We start from the raw sequence: 20,162 nt of genomic DNA, 5'->3' as shown, positions 1-20,162 counted from the left end.
CTCTGATCACCTCTTATTTCTCACATAAGTGTAGAACGCCTTGGGGTTTTCCCTAATCCTTCCCGCCAGGGCTTTTTGATGACCCTTCTAGCTCTCCTCAGTCCATTTTTGAGTTCCTTCCTGGCTACCTTGTAACCCTCTAGAGCCGAGTCAGATCCTTGCTTCCTCAACCTTACGTAAGCTTCCTTCTTCCTCTTGACTAGAAACTCCACTTCTCTTGTCATCCAAGGCTCCTTAACCCTACCATTCCTTCCTCGTCTCAGTGGGACAAAACTATTCAGCACTCGCAGCAAGTGCTCCTTAAACAATCCCCACATTACTGTTGTGCATTTCCCCAAGAACAATTGTTCCCAATTTATGCTCCTCAGCTCCTGTCTAACAGCAGCATAATTTCCCCTCCCCCAATGAAATACCTTCCCATACTGGCTGTTCCTCTCCCTCTCCATGACTATGGTAAAGGTCAAGGAGTTGTGGTCACTGTCACCGAAATGCTTTCCCACCGAGATATCTGACACCTGGCCTGGTTCGTTGCCGAGCACCAAGTCCAATATGGCCACCCCCCCTAGTCGGCCGATCTACATATTGAGTCAGGAATCCTTCCTGTACACACCTGACAAAATCTGCTCCATCCAAACCATTTGCAGTAAGGAGGTTCCAGTCAATATTAGGGAAGTTGAAGTCACCCATGACAACAACTCTGTTACTTCTGCACTTTTCCAAGATCTGCCGCCCAATCTGTTCCTCTATCTCTCTGCTGCTATTTGGGGGGGTCTATAGAAAACTCCCAATAAAGTGACTGCTCCTTTCTTGTTTCTGACTCCCACCCATACTGACCCAGTAGACAAACCCTCCTCAACTACCTCCTTTTCTGCAGCTGTGATGTACTCCCGAATTCACAGTGCCACCCCCCCCCCCCCCCCCCTCCTCTTTTACCTCCCTCCCTATTCTTCTTAAAACATCTAAACCCCGGAACATCTAACAACCATTCCTGCCCCTGTGAAATCCATGTCTCTGTAATGGCCACAACATCGTAGTTCCAAGTACTGATCCATGCTCTAAATTCATCCCCCTTATTCCTGACACTCCTTGCATTGAAACAGACACACTTTAACCCATTCCACTGAGTGCAACTTTGGCCAATAACCTGTCTATCCTTCCTCACAGACTTGCTGCATACTATTGCTGCCTGTTCAACAGCTACCATATCCTCTGATCCACAGCTCTGGTTCCCATCCCCCTGCCAAACTAGTTTAAACCCTCCCGAAGAGCTCCAGCAAACTTCCCACCCAGGATATTGGTTCCCCTCCAGTTTAGGTACAATCCGTCCTTCATGTACAGGTCCCACCTTCCCCAGAAGATATCCCAATGATCCACATATCTGAGGCCTTCCCACCTGCACCAGTCCCGTAGCCACCGGTGCACTCATCTGGTATTGGGGAATGAGCCCGGCCAGGTGGTAGAAGTTTCAGGAGGGGAGCATTTCAGGAACAGTGACCACAATTCATTAAGTTTTAAAGTGCTGGTGGACAAGGATAAGAGTGGTCCTAGGGTGAATGTGCTCAATTGGGGGAAGGCTAATTATAACAATATTAGGCAGGAACTGAAGAACCTAGATTGGGGGCGGATGTTTGAGGGTAAATCAACATCTGACATGTGGGAGGCTTTTAAATGTCAGTTTCAGCTGCACTCACTCTCTGTTCCTTGCCTCACTTGCACGTGACACTGGTAGCAATCCTGAGATCACTACTCTGCTTGTCCTGCTCTTTAGCTTCCAACCTAACTCCCTAAAATCACTTTTTAGATCCTCATCCGTTTTCTTAGCTATGTCGTTGGTATCAATATGCACCACGACTTCTGGCTGCTCACCCTCCCCCTTAAGAATCCTGTAGACTATTTCCGAGACATCCCTGGCCCTGGCACCCGGGAGGTAACATACCTTCCGGGAGTCTCGCTCGTGACCACAGAATCTCCTATCTATTCCCCTAACCATTGAGTCTCCTATCACTATTGCTTTTCTATTCTCCCCCCTTCCCTTCTGAGCCCCAGAGCCAGATTCAGTGCCAGAGACCTGGCCGCTAGGGCCTTCCCCCGGTAGGTCATCCCCCCCAACAGCATCCAAAACGGTATACTTGTTTTGAAGGGGAACGGCCACGAGGGATCCCTGCACTGTCTGCCTGTTAGTTTTCTTTCCCCTGACTGTAACCCAGCTACTCTTGTCCAGTACCTTGGGTGTGGCTACCTCCCTGTAACTCTTCTCGATAACCCCCTCAGCCTCCTGGATGATCCGAAGTTCATCCAGCTCCAGCTCCCTAACACGGTCTCTGAGGAGCTGGAGCTGGGTGCACTTCCCGCAGGTATAGTCAGCAGGGACACCAGTGGTATCCCTCACCACCCACATCCTACAGGAGGAGCATGCAACTGCCCTAGCCTTCATCCCCTCTTACCTTATAGAATATAGCTGCCCTGTAGACCAACTGGACCTCCGCACTCCGACTCTGCTCCCAGTCAGCTGTACTCTCTGTAAACCCCTGGCTCCCTTCACGCTCTGAGGAAATGAAATGAAAGGAGCACCTTACTCCCTCCTCACCTAACTCCCTCAGTCACCAAACTCTCACTATAGCACTCAAATGCACCCAAATTCAGCACTCAGTGCAAACAAACCTCCCCAATATTAACTGGGACTCACTTAGTGCTAGGGGCTTGGACGGGGCAGAGTTTGTAAGCAGTTTGCACATCAGTATGCTTTAATATTTTATCATTTAAATAATAATCCCGTTTGCTGTTATTCCTACCAAAATGGATAACCTCACATTTGTCGACATTGTAGGGGGAGCATTTCGGGAACAGTGACCACAATTCAGTAAGTTTTAAAGAGCTGGTGGACAAGGATAAGAGTGGTCCTAGGCTGAATGTGCTAACATCACTGCTGTACTATGGGAGGACACCTCAGAGGGCAGTGAGGCTATATGGGTAGAGATCAGGAATAGGAAGGGTGCAGTCACAATGTTGGGGGTTTACTACAGGCCTCCCAACAGCCAGCGGGAGATAGGGGAGCAGACAGGTAGACAGATTTTGGAAAGGAGTAAAAGCAACAGGGTTGTTGTGATGGGAGACTTCAACTTCCCCAATATTGACTGGGACTCACTTAGTGCTAGGGGCTTAGACGGGGACGAGTTTGTAAGGAGCATCCAGGAGGGCTTCTTAAAACAATATGTAGACAATCCAACTAGGGAAGGGGCTGTACTAGACCTGGTATTGGGGAATGAGCCCGGCCAGGTGGTACAAGTTTCAGTAGGGGAGCATTTCGGGAACAGTGACCACAATTCATTAAGTTTTAAAGTGCTGGTGGACAAGGATAAGAGTGGCCCTAGGGTGAATGTGCTAAATTGGGGGAAGGCTAATTATAGCAATATTAGGCGGGAACTGAATAACCTAGATTGGGGCGGATGTTTGAGGGTAAATCAACATCTGACATGTGGGAGACTTTCAAATGTCTGGACTGGCATGTTCCTGTGAGGAAGAAGGATAAATACGGCAAATTTCGGGAACCTTGGATAACGAGAGATATTGTAGGCCTCGTCAAAAAGATAAAAGGAGGCATTTGTCAGGGCTAGAAGGTTGGGAACAGACGAAGCCTGTGTGGAATATGAGGAAAGTAGGAAGGAACTTAAACAAGGAGTCAGGAAGGCTAGAAGGGGTCACGAAAAGTCATTGGCAAATCGGGTTAAGGAAAATCCCAAGGCTTTTTACGCGTACATAAAAAGCAAGAGGGTAGCCAGGGAAAGGGTTGGCCCACTGAAGGACAGGCGAGGGAATCAATGTGTGGAGCCAGAGGAAATGGGCACGGTACTAAATGAATACTTTGCATCAGTATTCACCAAAGAGAAGGAATTGGTGGATGTTGAGTCTAGAGAAGGGTAGGTAGGCCTGGGTCACATTTTTTTTTTTTAAATTTAGAGTACCCAATTCATTTTTTTTCTAATTAAGGGGCAATTTTAGCGTGTTCAATCCGCCTACCTTGCACATCTTTGGGTTGTGGGGGTGAAACCCACGCAAACACGGGGAGAATGTGCAAACTCCACACAGACAGTGACCCAGAGCCGGGATTGAACCTGGGACCTTGGCGCCGTGAGGCAACAGGGCTAACCCACTACGCCACCGTGCTGCCCTAGCCTGGGTCACATTGAGATCCAAACAGACGAGGTGGTGGGTGTCTTGAAAAATATTAAGGTAGATAAGTCCCCAGGGCCTGATGGGATCTACCCCAGAATACTGAAGGAGGCTAGAGAGGAAATTGCTGAGGCCTTGACAGAAATCTTTGGATCCTCACTGTCTTCAGGTGATGTCCCAGAGGACTGGAGAATAGCCACTGTTGTTCCTTTTGTTTAAGAAGGGTGGCAAGGATAATCCAGGGAACTACTGGCTGGTGAGCCTTACGTCAGTGGTAGGGAAATTACTGGAGAGAATTCTTCGAGACAGGATCTACTCCCATTTGGAAGCAAATGGACGTATTAGCGAGAGGCAGCATGGTTTTGTGAAGGGAAGGTCGTGTCTCACAAACTTGATAGAGTTTTTCGAAGAGGTCACAAAGATGATTGCTGCAGGTAGGGCAGTGGATGTTGTCTATATGGACTTCAGTAAGGCCTTTGACAAGGTGCCTCATGGCAGACTGGTACAAAAGGTGAAGTCACACGGGATCAGGGGTGAGCTGGCAAGGTGGATACAGAACTGGCTAGGTCATAGAAGGCAGAGAGTAGCAATGGAAGGGTGCTTTTCTAATTGGAGGGCTGTGACTAGTGGTGTTCCGCAGGGATCAGTGCTGGGACCTTTGCTGTTCGTAGTATATATAAATGATTTGGAGGAAAATGTAACTTGTCTGATTAGCAAGTTTGCAGACGACACAGAAGTTGGTGGAATTGCGGATAGCGATGAGGACTGTCAGAGGATACAGCAGGATTTAGATTGTTTGGAGACTTGGGCGGAGAGATGGCAGATGGAGTTTAATCCGGACAAATGTGAGGTAATTCATTTTGGAAGGTCTAATGCAGGTAGGGAATATACAGGGAATGGTAGAACCCTCGAGTATTGAAAGTCAGAGAAATCTAGGTGTACAGGTCACTGAAAGGGGCAACACAGGTGGAGAAGGTAGTCAAGAAGGCATACGGCATGCTTGCCTTCATTGGCCGGGGCATTGAGTATAAGAATTGGCAAGTCATGTTGCAGCTGTATAGAACCTTAGTTAGGCCACACTTGGAGTATAATGTTCAATTCTGGTCGGCACACTGGGTGCAGAAGAGATTTACCAGGATGTTGCCTGGTATGGAGGGCATTAACTATGAGGAGAGGTTGAATAAACTCGGTTTGTTCTCACTGGAACGACGGAGGTTGAGGGGCTGATAGAGGTCTACAAAATAATGAGGGGCATAGACAAAGTGGATAGTCAGAGGCTTATTCCCAGGGTAGAGGGGTCAAATCCTAGGGGGCATAGGTTTAAGGGGCGGGATTCTCCTGGAAATCGGCGGAGCAGGTAGAAATGGCGCAGTAGAGTAGCGGGAACTACTCCGGCGTCGGGCCGCCCCAAAGGTGCGGAGGATCTAGGCCGGCGGCGGAGTGGTTTGCGCCCCGCCGGCCGGCGTGGAAGGCCTTTGGCACCATGCCAGCCGGTGGGCCCCACTCGCGGGCCAGGCCACTGTGGGGGCACCCCCCGGGGCCAGATCGCCCCCATGCCCCCCCACCCCGCCTGGGCCGCCAGGTTCCGCCGGTAAGGGACCTACTCCAATCTACGCCGGCAGGACCTGCATAGAACGGGCGGGACTTCTGCCCATTGCGGGCTGGAGAATCGCTGGGGGGGGGGGGTGGCCGCTGCGAGCAGCCGCTGATTGGCGCGGTGCAATTCCCGTCCCCGCCAAATCTCCGTGCCGGAGAATCCGGCATGATTCATGCTGCCTCCCGGCGATTCTCCGACCCGGCAGTAGGTCACAGAATACCGCCCTAGGTGTGAGGGGCAAGGTTTAGAGTAGATGTACGAGGCACGTTTTTTTTACACAGAGGGTAGTGGGTGCCTGGAACTCGCTGCCGGAGGAGGTGGTGGAAGCAGGGACGATAGTGACATTTAAGGGGCATCTTGACAAATACATGAATAGGATGGGAATAGAGGGATACGGACCCAGGAAGTGTAGAAGATTTTAGTTTCGACGGGCAGCATGGTCGGCACAGGCTTGGAGGGCCGAAGGGCCTGTTCCTGTGCTGTACTTTTCTTTGTTTTCTCCTTTGTCTTTGTTTTAGTTCAAAGCTCAACAACTGACACAATTGAGCTATTTTTCATGCATAACTTGGCATTTGAGACTGCTCTTTCCTAAACACCGAGACATTTCAAAACTCGGTCGAATTCACGAGAGACATATCCACTGTGTTCATGTTCAGCAGTGCATTGAGCTCCACCTCGGAGGGTACAGGAATGCTTTCCACACTAAGGGAGACACAGAAAAAAAAATCAAGATGTGATACTGATGCTTCTAAAAATGGAGTAATGTAGTAAGATTTTCAAAGTAGTTATACCACTTACAAGTCATATTTACCATTGAAATTAAGAAATAATCCTGAACTATGTAAAGTAACGTTGAATCACAAGATGCAATGAGGCTCTCACAAAGTTGTGGGTATTTGAGTGACACTGCATAATAATAGGGTTGGGCTGTTCTTCGGCTAAAAGCTTAGGTCAAAGTTGAGTGGAGTGCACGGCTCGCATGTGAGTTTTGAACAATGTGGTTGCCAGCAATGCAGAGGTTCTGAATGGAGTCATATTGGAATCTCCACAGATGCTGCCACACCTGATGAGTTTCTCCAGCACTTTGTTTTGATGTCTGGCATCTATAGTATTTTGCTGTTCTTCTTCTGCACAAGTGGTTTTTGGGGAATCACTGGATCTGAAAGGGCTTCATCCACAGAGAGAAACAAAAAATAAAAGTGCAGGAGGACCACGAGATGTGGGCGCGAGAACAGCAGCATGGGCCCTGGTGCTACTCTGTTTTAAAAATCCTTCCTTTATCCTGTTTACTCGACACATACTGGTCTAGTCTGCAAGTTATTTCTCCATAGTATGTCCCGGAAAGATTTTTGGTGAGTGTTGGAGAAAAATTGCCGAGGAATCTAAGAAATATGGTGATGAAAGGGAGCAGCCTTGTTTTATATGGTGCGGAGATTTGGGTTGGAAGAGGAATATGTTAAGTGGATACAGATGCTATGTCAGAGGCCCTTGGCAGCAGTGCTCATGAATGATGATAGGTCTTGAGAATATTGGCCTTCAGCGAGGAACAAGGCAGGGCTGCTCCTTATTCCCCTTGCTATTCATATTGGCTATAGAGTCTTTGGCGAAGGCCATTAGACAAGATCCTTTGATATTTGGACTGCACTGTGGTTGGAAGCAGCATAAGATCATACTTTATGTATTGCTGTTTGTATTGAAGCCGGACATTTTGGTTCCTGCTATTATTGACTTGGTAGATAGATTTAGCACCTTCTCCGGTTCTAAGATTAATTTTACAAAGTCCAAGGCTATGCCAGTATGGATCAGAATGAAGGAGACCCAGTTAAAGACACTGCACTGCTTGTCTCTCACACTGTGTTTGAGACACATGTTTGATCCTGCCAAATCACCAAAGTGCCTGGTAGTTGAGGATGATTATATACACGGCGTACGGTCCTGTGTCAAAATTCAATCCTATTGTTCTGGTGTAGTTAAGGAACTAGAGGATATTTGGCATGGCCTTGGAGTTTAATCCTTTATTCCTAATTTAGTAGTATTGAGGAAGCAAGGGAGCAGTAGAAGGACGTGGACAAACGAGGAGAGTGGGCAATAGGGGCAGCACCGTGGCAGCACTGCAGTCTCACGGCACCGAGGTCCCAGGTTCGATCCTGGCTCTGGGTCACTGTCCGTGTGGAGTTTGCATATTCTCTACGTGTTGCGTGGGTTTTGCCCCCACAACCCAAAGATGTGCAGGGTAGATGGATTGGCCACGCTAAATAGCCCCTTAATTGGAAAAAATTAATTGGGTACTCTAAATTTTAATAAAAGGAGAGTGGGCAATGAAGTGGCAAATGAAATACAATGTGGAAAAGTGTGAGGTTATCCACTTTGGAAGGAAGAATTTAGGCATTGACTATTTTCAAAATGGGGCAATGCTTCGGAAAGCAGAAGCACAAAGAGACTTGGGAGTCCTTATTCACGATTATCTTAAGGTTAATGTGCAGGTTCAGTCGGCAGTTAAGGAGGCAAATGCAATGTTAGCATTTATGGGCTAGAATACAAGACCAGGGATGTACTTCTGAGGCTGTATAAGGCTCTGGTCAGACCCCATTTGGAGTATGATAAGGAATCTAAGAAACGATGTGCTGGCCTTGGAAAGGGTCCAGAGGAGGTTCACAAGAATGATCCCTGGAATGAAGAACTTGTTGTATGAGGAACTTTTGAGGACTCTGGGTCTGTACTTGTTGGGAGTTTAGAAGGATGAGGGGGGATCTTATTGAAATTTACAGGATACTGCGAGGCCTGGATAGAGTGGACGTGGAGAGGATGCTTCCACTTGGAGGAAAAACTAGAACCAGAGGATACCATCTCAGACTAAAGGGACGATTCTTTAAAACAGAGATGAGGAGGAATTTCTTCAGCCAGAGGGTGGTGAATCTGTGGAACTCTTTGCCGCAGAAGGCTGTGGAGGCCAAATCACTGAGTGTCTTTAAGACAGAGATAGATAGGCTCTTGATTAATAAGGGGATCAGAGATTATGGGGAGAAGGCAGGAGAATGGGGATGAGAAAATATCAGCCATGATTGAATGGTGGAGTGGACTCAATGGGCCGAGTGGCCTAATTCTGCTCCTATGTCTTATGTCTTAATTCGGGGTCTTCTAGAAAGGAGAATTATTGACGCTAATGAAAAAAGGCGGCATAGCATCCTAACTTTTGCAGCTTGGACAAATATCCCCTACTCCTGAATCAGTGACAAGTATCATTCGATTCCAATCTGATATAAAATAGTTATGGATTGTATTCCTATGGAATTCCTGACTTCTGTACTGCATTCTAAATCAGATGCATTCCGCAAAGTGTGGGATCCATCTCAAATTTACAGGCTCCTACAAGGTTTTCTGTGAGTCATATTGCAAGTTTTGATCTCGCTATACATAAACTTCTTGATATGTCATTCTGCCATGCTTGTCTGGCTTTATTCTCTTTCCCCCCCACTCTGATTGATCTGCTATGTAATTAGAGGCACTAGTTACCAAGGACCGTAGTTCTGAAATTATCCTTTCTTTCTCGGTTCTATACTTGTTCTGTACTGTACCAGTTTGTGTTTTGAAAGTTTGTGTTATCTGTAAAAATGATAAACTACAATAATATATATTAATAAATTAAAAGTGCCATAAAATCTATTTTAAGCATTCTCATTCCCTTAGTATTGCATTGAAAGGTCAGCTTAGAATATTTGCTCAAGTCCTGGAACAGCTCAGAACCTTCTGACCTTAAAAAAATGTATTTACGGGATGTGGGTGTCGCTGGTTAAGCCAGTATTTATTGCCCATCCCTAGTTGCCCTTCAGAAGGTGGTGGTAACCTGCCTTCTTGAACTGCTGCAGTCCCTACTCAAGTATGACTCAATACACGATGTGCGCTCATGTTTTATTGTCCTAACTTACAATACTTTGTGTCCTTTTTTAAAAAATCATTCACCGGGTGTGGCTGTTGCTATCGAGGCAAACATTTATTGCCATTCCCCAATTGCCCTTGAGATGGTGGTGATGAGCTGCCGCCTTGAACTACTGCAGTCCGTGTGGTGTAGGTACACCTACAGTGCTTTAGGAAGGGACTTGCGGGATTCTGACACAGCGACAATATGTTTCCAAGTGTGAGAGACTTGGCGAACCTGCAGGTGGCGATGTTCTGAAGCACCTGCTGCTGCCTTTGTCCTTCTAGGTGGTAACGGTCATGGGTTTGGAAGGTGCTGCCTAAGGAACCTTGGTGAGTTGCTGCAGTGCATCTTGTAGATGGTACACACTGCTGCCACTGTGCGTCGGTGGTGGGGATCTTACCTACAACAAAAAAGCAAATCCATTAACCTGGCTTACCCTCTTTCAAACTCTTGATCATCTCCAAAGGTCACTTCCATATCATTCTCAGTTCCAAATGGATTTATGAGATGGCTGTTTTTCCCAAAGAAAAAGAAATGGTCAGTTCATGTAACAAGACTGCATTACATGGATATGAACAATATGGAGCTGGGGCACAGAAGCAAAGCTGTGGAGAGAGTATACTTAATCTTCAAAAATGCTGCAATTCATTATGGCACTGCATATCAACTATTAAGCATGTGTTAACCACACTGAGTTCATGATATTTGGCACGGGATCAGGGGTGAGCTGGCAAGGTGGATACAGAACTGGCTCAGTCATAGAAGGCAGAGAGTAGCAATGGAAGGGTGCTTCTCTGATTGGAGGGCTGTGACTAGTGGTGTTCCGCAGGGATCAGTGCTGGGACCTTTGCTGTTCGTAGTATATTTAAATGATTTGGAGGAAAATGTAACTGGTCTGATTAGTAAGTTTGCAGACGACACAGAGGTTGGTGGAATTGCAGATAGCGATGAGGACTGTCTGAGGATACAGCAGGATTTAGATTGTTTGGAGACTTGAAAATAAATGAAATGAAAATCGCTTATTGTCACAAGTAGGCTTCAAATGAAGTTACTGTGAAAAGCCCCTAGTCGCCACATTCCGGCGCCTGTTCGGGGAGGCTGGTATGGGAATTGAACCGTGCTGCTGGCCTGCCTTGGTCTGCTTTAAAAGCCAGCGATTTAGCCCAGTATGCTAAACCAGCGACTTGGGTGGAGAGATGGCAGATGGAGTTTAATCTGGATAAATGTGAGGTAATGCATTTGGGAAGGCTTAATACAGGTAGGGCATATACAGTGAATGGTAGAACCCTCAAGTGTATTGACAGTCAGAGAGATCTAGGTGTACAGGCCCACAGGTCACTGAAAGGGGCAACACAGGTGGAGAAGGTCAAGAAGGCATACGGCATGCTTGCCTTCATTGGCCGGGGCATTGAGTATAAGAATTGGCAAGTCATGTTGCAGCTGTATAGAACCTTAGTTAGGCCACAATTGGAGTATAGTGTTCAATTCTGGTCGCCACACTACCAGAAGGATGTGGGGGCTTTAGAGAGGGTGCAGAAGAGATTTACCAGGATGTTGCCTGGTATGGAGGGCATTAGCTATGAGGAGATGTTGAATAAACTCGGTTTGTTTTCACTGGAACATTGAGGTTGAGGGGCTGATAGAGGTCTACAAAATTATGAGGGGCATAGACAGAGTTGATAGTCAGAGGCTTTTTCCCAGGATAGAGGGGTCAATTACTAGGGGGCATAGGTTAAAGGTGCGAGGGGCAAGGTTTAGAGGAGATGTACGAGGCAAGTTTTGTTTTCCCCACAGAGGGTAGTGGGTGCCTGGAACTCGCTGCCGGAGGAGGTGGTGGAAGCCGGGACCATAGTGACATTTAAGGGGCATCTTGACAAATACATGAATAGGATGGGAATAGAGGGATACGGACCCAGGAAGTGTAGAAGGTTCTAGTTTAGACGGGCAGCATGGTCGGTGCAGGCTTGGAGGGCCGAAGGGCCTGTTCCTGTGCTGTACTTTTCTTTGTTCTTTGAGAGGCATTGTGTTCCCCTGGTTTCTCAGTGGTTGTAGTATCGTGTGATATTGAGCCATACAATATCAGGAGAGTTTCAGGATTGATAATTAGCGTGTACGTTAGTTGATCACAGGCTTGAGAGTTCAAGTGAACCCTGCAGGATAGTGTACCTGCATTGAGTGAGGACGGCAGGGCCTAATATGTTCTTCTCCACACTTGAAAATGAAAAAAAGAAATGAAAATGGCTTATTGTCACGAGTAGGCTTCAAATTAAGTTACTGTGAAAAGCCCCTCGTCACCACATTCTGGCGCCTGTCCGGGGAGGCTGGTACGGGAATTGAACCGTGCTGCTGGCTTCCCTTGGTCTGCTTTCAAAGACAGCTCTTTAGCCCTGTGATAAACCAGCCCCTATGGCACTTGATGGCATTGACAGTCTTGGCTCTTACATGAAGAGTAGCCACAATGGGTAAGTTATCAGTGCACTTTGTGCATCTACAAAATTGTGTCCCAATAAGACGAGGAGGGGAGGAAATTGGATGCAAAGAATATCACAGGCAGCTCAAGAGCAACACAGAATTTCAACTGTGCTTTTCCAAAGCATCCTGAACATGTCGCAGAAAGTCACCTTAAATGATCAAACACTGATTAAACAAAAATGTTCTTATAAGAAAGTTAATGGAAATTGAGCAAAAAGCATGATGTAATGATAAATGCAACAATTTGAGTCAATAAGCAGTGGCGGCAGAAGGGAGAGGGGAAAGTAGAAAGGCTGAACAACAAGTTATGTTTCTAAAGCTAACCTGCGAAACACGGCAGTTCCGGTCAGAAGACCAGTCACCTTTTAGCGAGTGTTCAAAAGTTATAAGAAGTTATGTTTTATTGTTAAATTATCTGGAAGGGGAGGGGAAAGAGAAATCCACTATAGAACCTTTAACTCTTTTGACACCAGAGTGGTTAAATTGGACAGAGTCAGACTACAGGTGTAAACTGGGTACGGGGTACAGGGAACAGTCCTGCCATGGAACAGATAGATCCATTGGGCCTTGTGTCTCATTTAAGCTCATTTGGTGAGGCACATGGAAATGTCAGGCCACTGCTGGAATGGGGAGCAGCTAACAGTCCTCGAGACTGCAAAGAACCTACTCCGCAATATTTTTATTAGTGGCCTCCAGTTGTTCTTTTGAGAATCACTGATTTTACAAGGGGACTAAATGCCTGTTTCAATCATGGGCTATTGACGCCTATTTTTGTATTTGGCTTTTACCAGCATGGAGGGTGGTCCACTTCCATTGCGGAATTTGTGGGCGCTCATGTGGTCTTTCAAATGGGCATGGTGCCAACTATTTTCTAGACTCATGCTTATATTTGAGATGCCCCTGGAGGCAATAGGATCATGAGATTAGTTTCCAATAAGCATTGCGGGAAAAAACTCTCTCAGCTGCAATCCTGACACTATATGCCAATATTTTGCTCTGCTTGCAGATGAGCTGGGATCTTGGTCTGTATGCACTGCCCAATAATGTTAGCCTGTGCAACCTAGTGCTGACATTTGGGAAGCTCTGTGGCAGGAAACTAATGCAACTTTTAAGCATGATGGGTGATCTTGCACAAACTATGTTTCCACATTCCTGACAGTGCACTTAATCTGCCTTGCAATATCAGGACAAATTCAAATCAGCCTTTTTTAAAAACAAATTCAGAGTACCCAATTCTTTTTTCTCTCCAAATTAAGGGGCAATTTAGCGTGGCCAATCGACCTAACCTGCACATCTTTTGAGGGGGGGTGAAACACACACAGACACGGGGAGAATGTGCAAACTCCACACAGTGACCCAGAGCCGGGATCGAACCTGGGTCCTCGGTGCCGTGAGACAGCAGTGCTAACCACTGCGCCACCGTACCGCCCCAAATCAGCCTATGATTTTAAAAAAAATAAATTTAGATTACCCAATTATTTTTTCCAATTAAGGGGCAATTTAGCGTGGCCAATCCACCTACTCTGCACATTTTTTTAGGGTTGTGGGGGCGAAACCCACGCAGACACGGGGAGAATGTGCAAACTCCACACAGACAGTGACCCAGAGCCGGGATCGAACCTGGGACCTCAGCGCCGTGAGGCAGTTGTGCTAACCACTAGGCCACCGTGCTGCCCCAAATCAGCCTATGATGTATTGCAGAACCACTTTCATAAGAATATTAGCAGGCAATGAGTCAAAACCACGGGACTTGATTACCTTATTTGAGTTAAGTGCTGGCAGGGAAAATTTCTGCTGTCCCTCCAACTCAGCTGCCCAACCCATTTTCCCGAGTCAAGAGGCAGGATTTCTGGTGCCAAGACATGCCTACCTTGCCAACAAAAATTGGACAATGATGCTGGAGCATCCAAAGAGATGATGAGGGGCATTAAAAGTGAAGTAATTAGCTCTGTTTTGTATGCCAACAAAGGTAAGTGCAGGCAATTGGAGGGAGAGGCACGCCCCCAATAAACATCTTCCTTCACCGACAAAAATCTGGCAGAGGCGCACAGAAGGAAATGGAACACAAGGTTAAAATGAGGTCATGGCCTCAATGACTAATCAGGCAGGACTACAGAGGAAAATAGCAAAGTTATATAAAGTTCTTAAGTGCGATTCAAGGTTCTTAACAGTGGAAAAATAAAACTTAATCCAATACTGTCATAGGCAAAGGTTTTGGAAAAGCTTTGGAAACAAAACTGACCACTGAATTGCGTTTGGAAAGTCTTCATCCTGACTCATGGTTGGCATCATATTATAGAACAAAGAAAATTACAGCACAGGAACAGGCCCTTCGGCCCTCCCAGCCTGCGCCGATCCAGATCATTTATCTAAACCTGTCTCCTATTTTCCAAGGATCTACTTCCCTCTGTTCCCCGCCCGCTCATATATCTGTCCAGATGCATCTTAAATGATGCTATCGTGCCCGCCTCTACCACCTCCGCTGGTAAAGCGTTCCAGGCACCCACCACCCTCTGCGTAAAAAACTTTCCACGCACATCTCCCTTAAACTTTCCCCCTCTCACCTTGAAATCGTGACCCCTTGTAATTGACACCCCCACTCTTGGAAAAAGCTTGTTGCTATCCACCCTGTCCATACCTCTCATAATTTTGTAGACCTCAATCAGGTCCCCCCTCAACCTCCATCTTTCCAATGAAAACAATCCTAATCTACTCAACCTTTCTTCATAGCTAGCACCCTCCATACCAGGCAACATCTTGGTGAACCTCCTCTGCACCCTCTCCAAAGCATCCACATCCTTCTGGTAATGTGGCGACCAGAACTGCACGCAGTATTCCAAATGTGGCCTAACCAAAGTCCTATACAATTGTAACATGACCTGCCGACTCTTGTAGTCAATACCCCGTCCGATGAAGGCAAGCATGCTGTATGCCTTCTTGACACTCTATCAACCTGCGTTGCCACCTTCAGGGTACAATGGACCTGAACTCCAAGATCTCTCTGTACATCAATTTTCCCCAGGGCTTTTCCATTGACCATATAGTCTGCTCTTGAGTTAGATCTTCCAAAATGCATCACCTCGCATTTGCCTGGATTGAACTCCATATTGGGAGGTAATAAAATGGAAGAGGTAATTGTAGCATCGCCCCTGTTTGAACATAAGAGATATATATTTTAACCTGGCTGTGATTTAATGAAACCATAAAAAGGTGATTTAGAACTTTTAGAAGAATTTTGAATTTCTAGAATGCAGAAGGCCATTCAGCCCATCGAGTCCGCACCGACCCAGTGAACGAGCACCCTACCTAGGCCCACTCCCCCACCCTATCCCCGTACCCCTACCTACCCTGGACACTAAGGGCAATTTATCATGGCCAATCCACCTAACCTGCACATCCTTGGACTGTGGGGGGAAACCGGAGCACCCGGAGGAAACCCACGCAGACACGGGGAGAAAGTGCAAACTCCACACAGTCACCCGAGTTCGGAATTGAACCCGGGTCACTGGCGCTCTGAGGCAGCAGTGCTAACCACTGTGCTGCCCCACTGATGACAGTGGGTAATTTGTAAGCAAAGATCGCTATTAAATAGAAAATATCCTCTGCTGAACAATCACACAAAACTATATACTGTAACAGATCCTGCACTTTTACCAATGTCATATACCAATCCTCACATAGCTACCAAAAGTGACGCAGCTCTCTGCGATCTGGTCTTATTTCATATTGAATTTGGAGCACCAGAATCTCCGTACCTCTTCCCTCTCCACCATCCGGCTAAAAGGTCAGGGTTTTGAGGGTGGTGTGGGGCGAGAGTGGCTGCCCTGCGGCCGACCATTAATAAACTGGAGGCTGGACTCATCCCTCAGGAACAGGAGAAAACTATCCCCGCAGATTATCACGCCCAGGACAGTCCAGCTGCCTCAAGGCGCCGAGGTCCCAGGTTCGATCCCGGTCACTGTCCGTGTGGAGTTTGCACGTTCTCCCCGTGTTTGCATGGGTTTCGCCCCCACAACCCAAAAATGTGCAGAGTAGGTGGGTTGGCCACGCTAACTTGCCCCTTAATTGGAAAAAAATGAATTGGGTATTCTAAATTTAAAAAATATATATTATGACACCGAAAAATGATGGCAAGGTAGCAGACACCACTGCAAGTGGGAGAGTGATTTAGTTTGAGGGGAAGGAAGAAGAGGGCGGCGAGAGTTAGCACGGAAAGGGTAACGAATTATTAAAAATACATGTAGAGGGAACAGAAATTTGATATACCCCATTTTAATGTTGGTTATTAAAAACAACTTTTCCACTTACCTATCATAGCTGATGTTACTGCATGTCCCCTGCGGCCATCCTGCCATTTCAGGCATAGCGCGCACAACACAAGACTGCGGCACTGGCGAGGGGACCATGTGTTGTGCCACCACTTGTGTTTGTTCACTGAAATAAAATGTAAAAACTCTGAGCATTTTGCACACTGTATCTGACCACTGACCCAACCAAAAGAGCCAGAAGACGCGTCCTGAATTGCAGTGTGATAGACAGCACTGTGCAACCAAGCAAAGTGGAGATGATATAAGTTACACCTTGCTGTTAACTACACCTCAGGCAAGCTTACAACTGAGAAGAATAATGAACAGCCTTGGAGTGATTAAGAGGCAGTCATTTCATTGAAGAGTTCAGATGATGCTATTGATAGTTATTTCTAACAGTCGCTTGAACCTCCAGGTTATATTACCGCCTTGAATCACATAGAACCCAGCTTTAATCTTCTACATGGTCGATCAGTTTGACTGAGGAGTAAATATTAATCAGAGACTCGGCTGTACTCATTTAGATAGATAGATAGAGAAATACAGCACAGAACAGGCCCTTCGGCCCACGATGTTGCGCCGAACTTTTGTCCTAGGTTAATCATAGAATTTTGGACAATTTTTCATGGCCAATCCACCCAACCTGCACATCTTTGGACTGTGGGAGGAAACCGGAGCACCCGGAGGAAACCCACGCACACACGGGGAGGATGTGCAGACTCCACACAGACAGTGACCCAAGTCGAAATCGAACTTGGGACCCTGGAGCTGTGAAGCAATTGTGCTATCCACAATGCTACCGTGCTGCCCTTAAGAAGTTAACCTACACTCCATTATTCTACCCTAATCCATGTACCTATCCAATAGCCGCTTGAAGGTCCCTAACGTTTCCGACTCAACTACTTCCACAGGCAGTGCATTCCATGCCCCCACTACTCTCTGGGTAAAAAACCTACCTCTGACATCCCCCCTATATCTTCCACCATTTATCTTAAATTTATGTCCCCTTGTAATGGTGTGTTCCACCCGGGGAAAAAGTCTCTGACTGTCTACTCTATCTATTCCCCTGATCATCTTATAAACCTCTATCAAGTCGCCCCTCATCCTTCTCCGTTCTAATGAGAAAAGGCCCAGCACCCTCAACCTTTCCTCGTATGACCTACTCTCCATTCCAGGCAACATCCTGGTAAATCTCCTTTGCACCTTTTCGAAAGCTTCTACTAACCTAAATTTTATTATTGTCACAAGTAGGCTTACATTAACACTGTAATGAAGTTACTGTGAAAAGCTCCTAGTCGCCACATTCCGGCACCTGTTCTTGTCACAGAGGGAGAATTCAGAATGTCCAATTCACCTAACCAATCGTCTTTCGGGACTTGTGGGAGGAAACCGGAGCACCTGGAGGAAACCCACGCAGACACGGGGAGAATGCGCAGACTCCGCACAGACAGTGACCCAAGTCGGGAATTGAACCCGGGACCCTGGAGCTGTGAAGCAACAGTGTCAACCACTTAGCACCAAAAAGCTCATTTAGAAGAGCAGACTGAAAAAGCAGCTGTGGATTTGGAGTTATACATTAGGTATACATGTGTCCCTTAGTGCATAAAGTCTAGGCTCCGGGATTCTATCCTTCATGGCCTCTTATGGGAGGATCTAGAACTGGGACGGGGACAGGGGGGGGGGGGGGGGGGGGGGGGGGTCACTATTTAAAAAAAAAAGGGGTCACCCATTTAAAACAAAGATAAGAAAACTTTTCTCTCATGAGTCGCTGGAACTCATGAGGCACTGGAAGCACAGTCTCTGAATATGTTTAAGGCCGAGCTAGATATATTTTAGATAAACAAGGAGTGCAAAGTTATTGGGAGCAGACAGGGGGCGGGATTTTCCGTTTTGCCGGAGCCCAGGGGTTTCCCGACGGTGTAGGGCTGCCCCACAATGGGAAACCCCATTGACCGGCCGGCGTAACGGAGAATCCTGCCGGCGTAACGGAGAATCCCGCCGGCGTAACGGGGAATCCTGCCGGCGTAACGGAGAATCCCGCCGGCGTAACGGAGAATCCCGCCGGCGTAACGGAGAATCCTGCCGGCGTAACGGAGAATCCCGCCGGCGTAACGGGGAATCCTGCCGGCGTAACGGAGAATCCCGCCGGCGTAACGGGGAATCCTGCCGACGTAACGGAGAATCCCGCCGGTGTAACGGAGAATCCCGCCGGCGTAACGGAGAATCCTGCCGGCGTAACGGGGAATCCTGCCGGCGTAACGGAGAATCCCGCCGGCGTAACGGGGAATCCCGCCGGCGTAACGGGGAATCCCGCCGGCGTAACGGAGAATCCCGCCGGCGTAACGGAGAATCCCGCCGGCGTAACGGAGAATCCCGCCGGCGTAACGGGGAATCCTGCCGGCGTAACGGAGAATCCCGCCGGTGTAACGGGGAATCCCGCCGGTGTAACGGGGAATCCTGCCGGTGTAATGGAGAATCCCGCCGGCGTAACGGAGAATCCCGCCGGCGTAACGGGGAATCCTGCCGGCGTAACGGAGAATCCCGCCGGCGTAACGGGGAATCCTGCCGGCGTAACGGAGAATCCCGCCGGTGTAACGGAGAATCCCGCCGGCGTAACGGAGAATCCCGCCGGCGTAACGGGGAATCCTGCCGGCGTAACGGAAAATCCCACCGGCGTAACGGAGAATCCCGCCGGCGTAACGGAGAATCCCGCCGGCGTAACGGAGAATCCCGCCGGCGTAACGGAGAATCCCGCCGGTGTAACGGAGAATCCCGCCGGCGTAACGGAGAATCCCGCCGACGTAACGGAGAATCCCGCCGGCGTAACGGGGAATCCTGCCGACGTAACGGAGAATCCCGCCGGTGTAACGGAGAATCCCGCCGGCGTAACGGAGAATCCCGCCGGCGTAACGGAGAATCCCGCCGGCGTAACGGGGAATCCTGCCGGCGTAACGGAGAATCCTGCCGGCGTAACGGAGAATCCCGCCGGCGTAACGGGGAATCCTGCCGGCGTAACGGAGAATCCTGCCGGCGTAACGGAGAATCCCGCCGGTGTAACGGAGAATCCCGCCGGCGTAACGGAGAATCCCGCCGGCGTAACGGAGAATCCCGCCGGCGTAACGGGGAATCCTGCCGGCGGGTCGGGGCAGAAATGTGGTGCGGCGGGGCGGAGAATCCTGCCCAGGAGCTTTCAGAGCAACCATGCTCTTATTGAACAGCAGAGCAGACTAGAGGGGCCTCCTCCTGCTCCTAAACTCACATGTTAGCGTATATGAATTGGCTATCTGGAGTTCTAACACATGGGGCTGGATTCTCCAGGCGCCGATGGCGATCAGGCAGAGAACCAAAGTTCCCGACCGAAACGGGGGCGGTGGCGCCGCTTTCACAATGCTCCGCCCCCTCCGAAGGTCAAGTTCCCGACGGCGTGGATCACGAGTGGTCTCATCCTTTGGGAACTCTGCGTGGCGGCTGCGGACTCTATCCAGCACCGCCACAATCGGGTGAGGGCCGATCCGCGGGCAGGGGAGGACTTTATTAGGGGCTGGGGCCTGTGTGGGGGGTGGTTTGGGGTGTGCGAGCCGGCCAAAGGGGGGGGCACTATTTCACGGGCAGAGTCCGCGAGCGACTTCCGCCATGTAGCATGGCGCGACTGCTGTGGGCCGCCGCCCTGCGCATGCGCGGCCACGGACCCGGCAAT

General features: G+C 48.3%; 1 protein-coding gene across 4 annotated transcripts in view; it reads right to left on the bottom strand.

Moving 5' to 3' along the window:
• Positions 1-6,275: 6,275 nt before the first annotated feature.
• LOC119958200 (signal transducer and activator of transcription 5B-like) overlaps positions 6,276-20,162 on the bottom strand; it is a 233,156-nt gene continuing 219,269 nt past the window's right edge. For 2 of the 4 annotated variants that reach the window (XM_038786582.1, XM_038786578.1), the window contains 3 exons: positions 16,467-16,592; positions 10,123-10,197; positions 6,326-6,469 (listed from right to left, as the gene is read on the bottom strand). In XM_038786582.1, coding sequence (XP_038642510.1) covers positions 6,373-6,469; positions 10,123-10,197; positions 16,467-16,592 — 298 coding nt within the window. In that variant the 3' untranslated portion in view covers positions 6,326-6,372. Of the gene's footprint in view, positions 6,470-10,122; positions 10,198-16,466; positions 16,593-20,162 lie in introns of all 4 variants that reach the window. The other 2 variants (XM_038786577.1, XM_038786579.1) reach the window with 2 other exon arrangements.

Source organism: Scyliorhinus canicula, chromosome 28 (genome assembly GCF_902713615.1).
Source record: "Scyliorhinus canicula chromosome 28, sScyCan1.1, whole genome shotgun sequence".
NCBI classification, from domain to species: Eukaryota; Metazoa; Chordata; class Chondrichthyes; order Carcharhiniformes; family Scyliorhinidae; genus Scyliorhinus; species Scyliorhinus canicula.
This window is presented reverse-complemented; position numbering and strand designations above follow the sequence as displayed.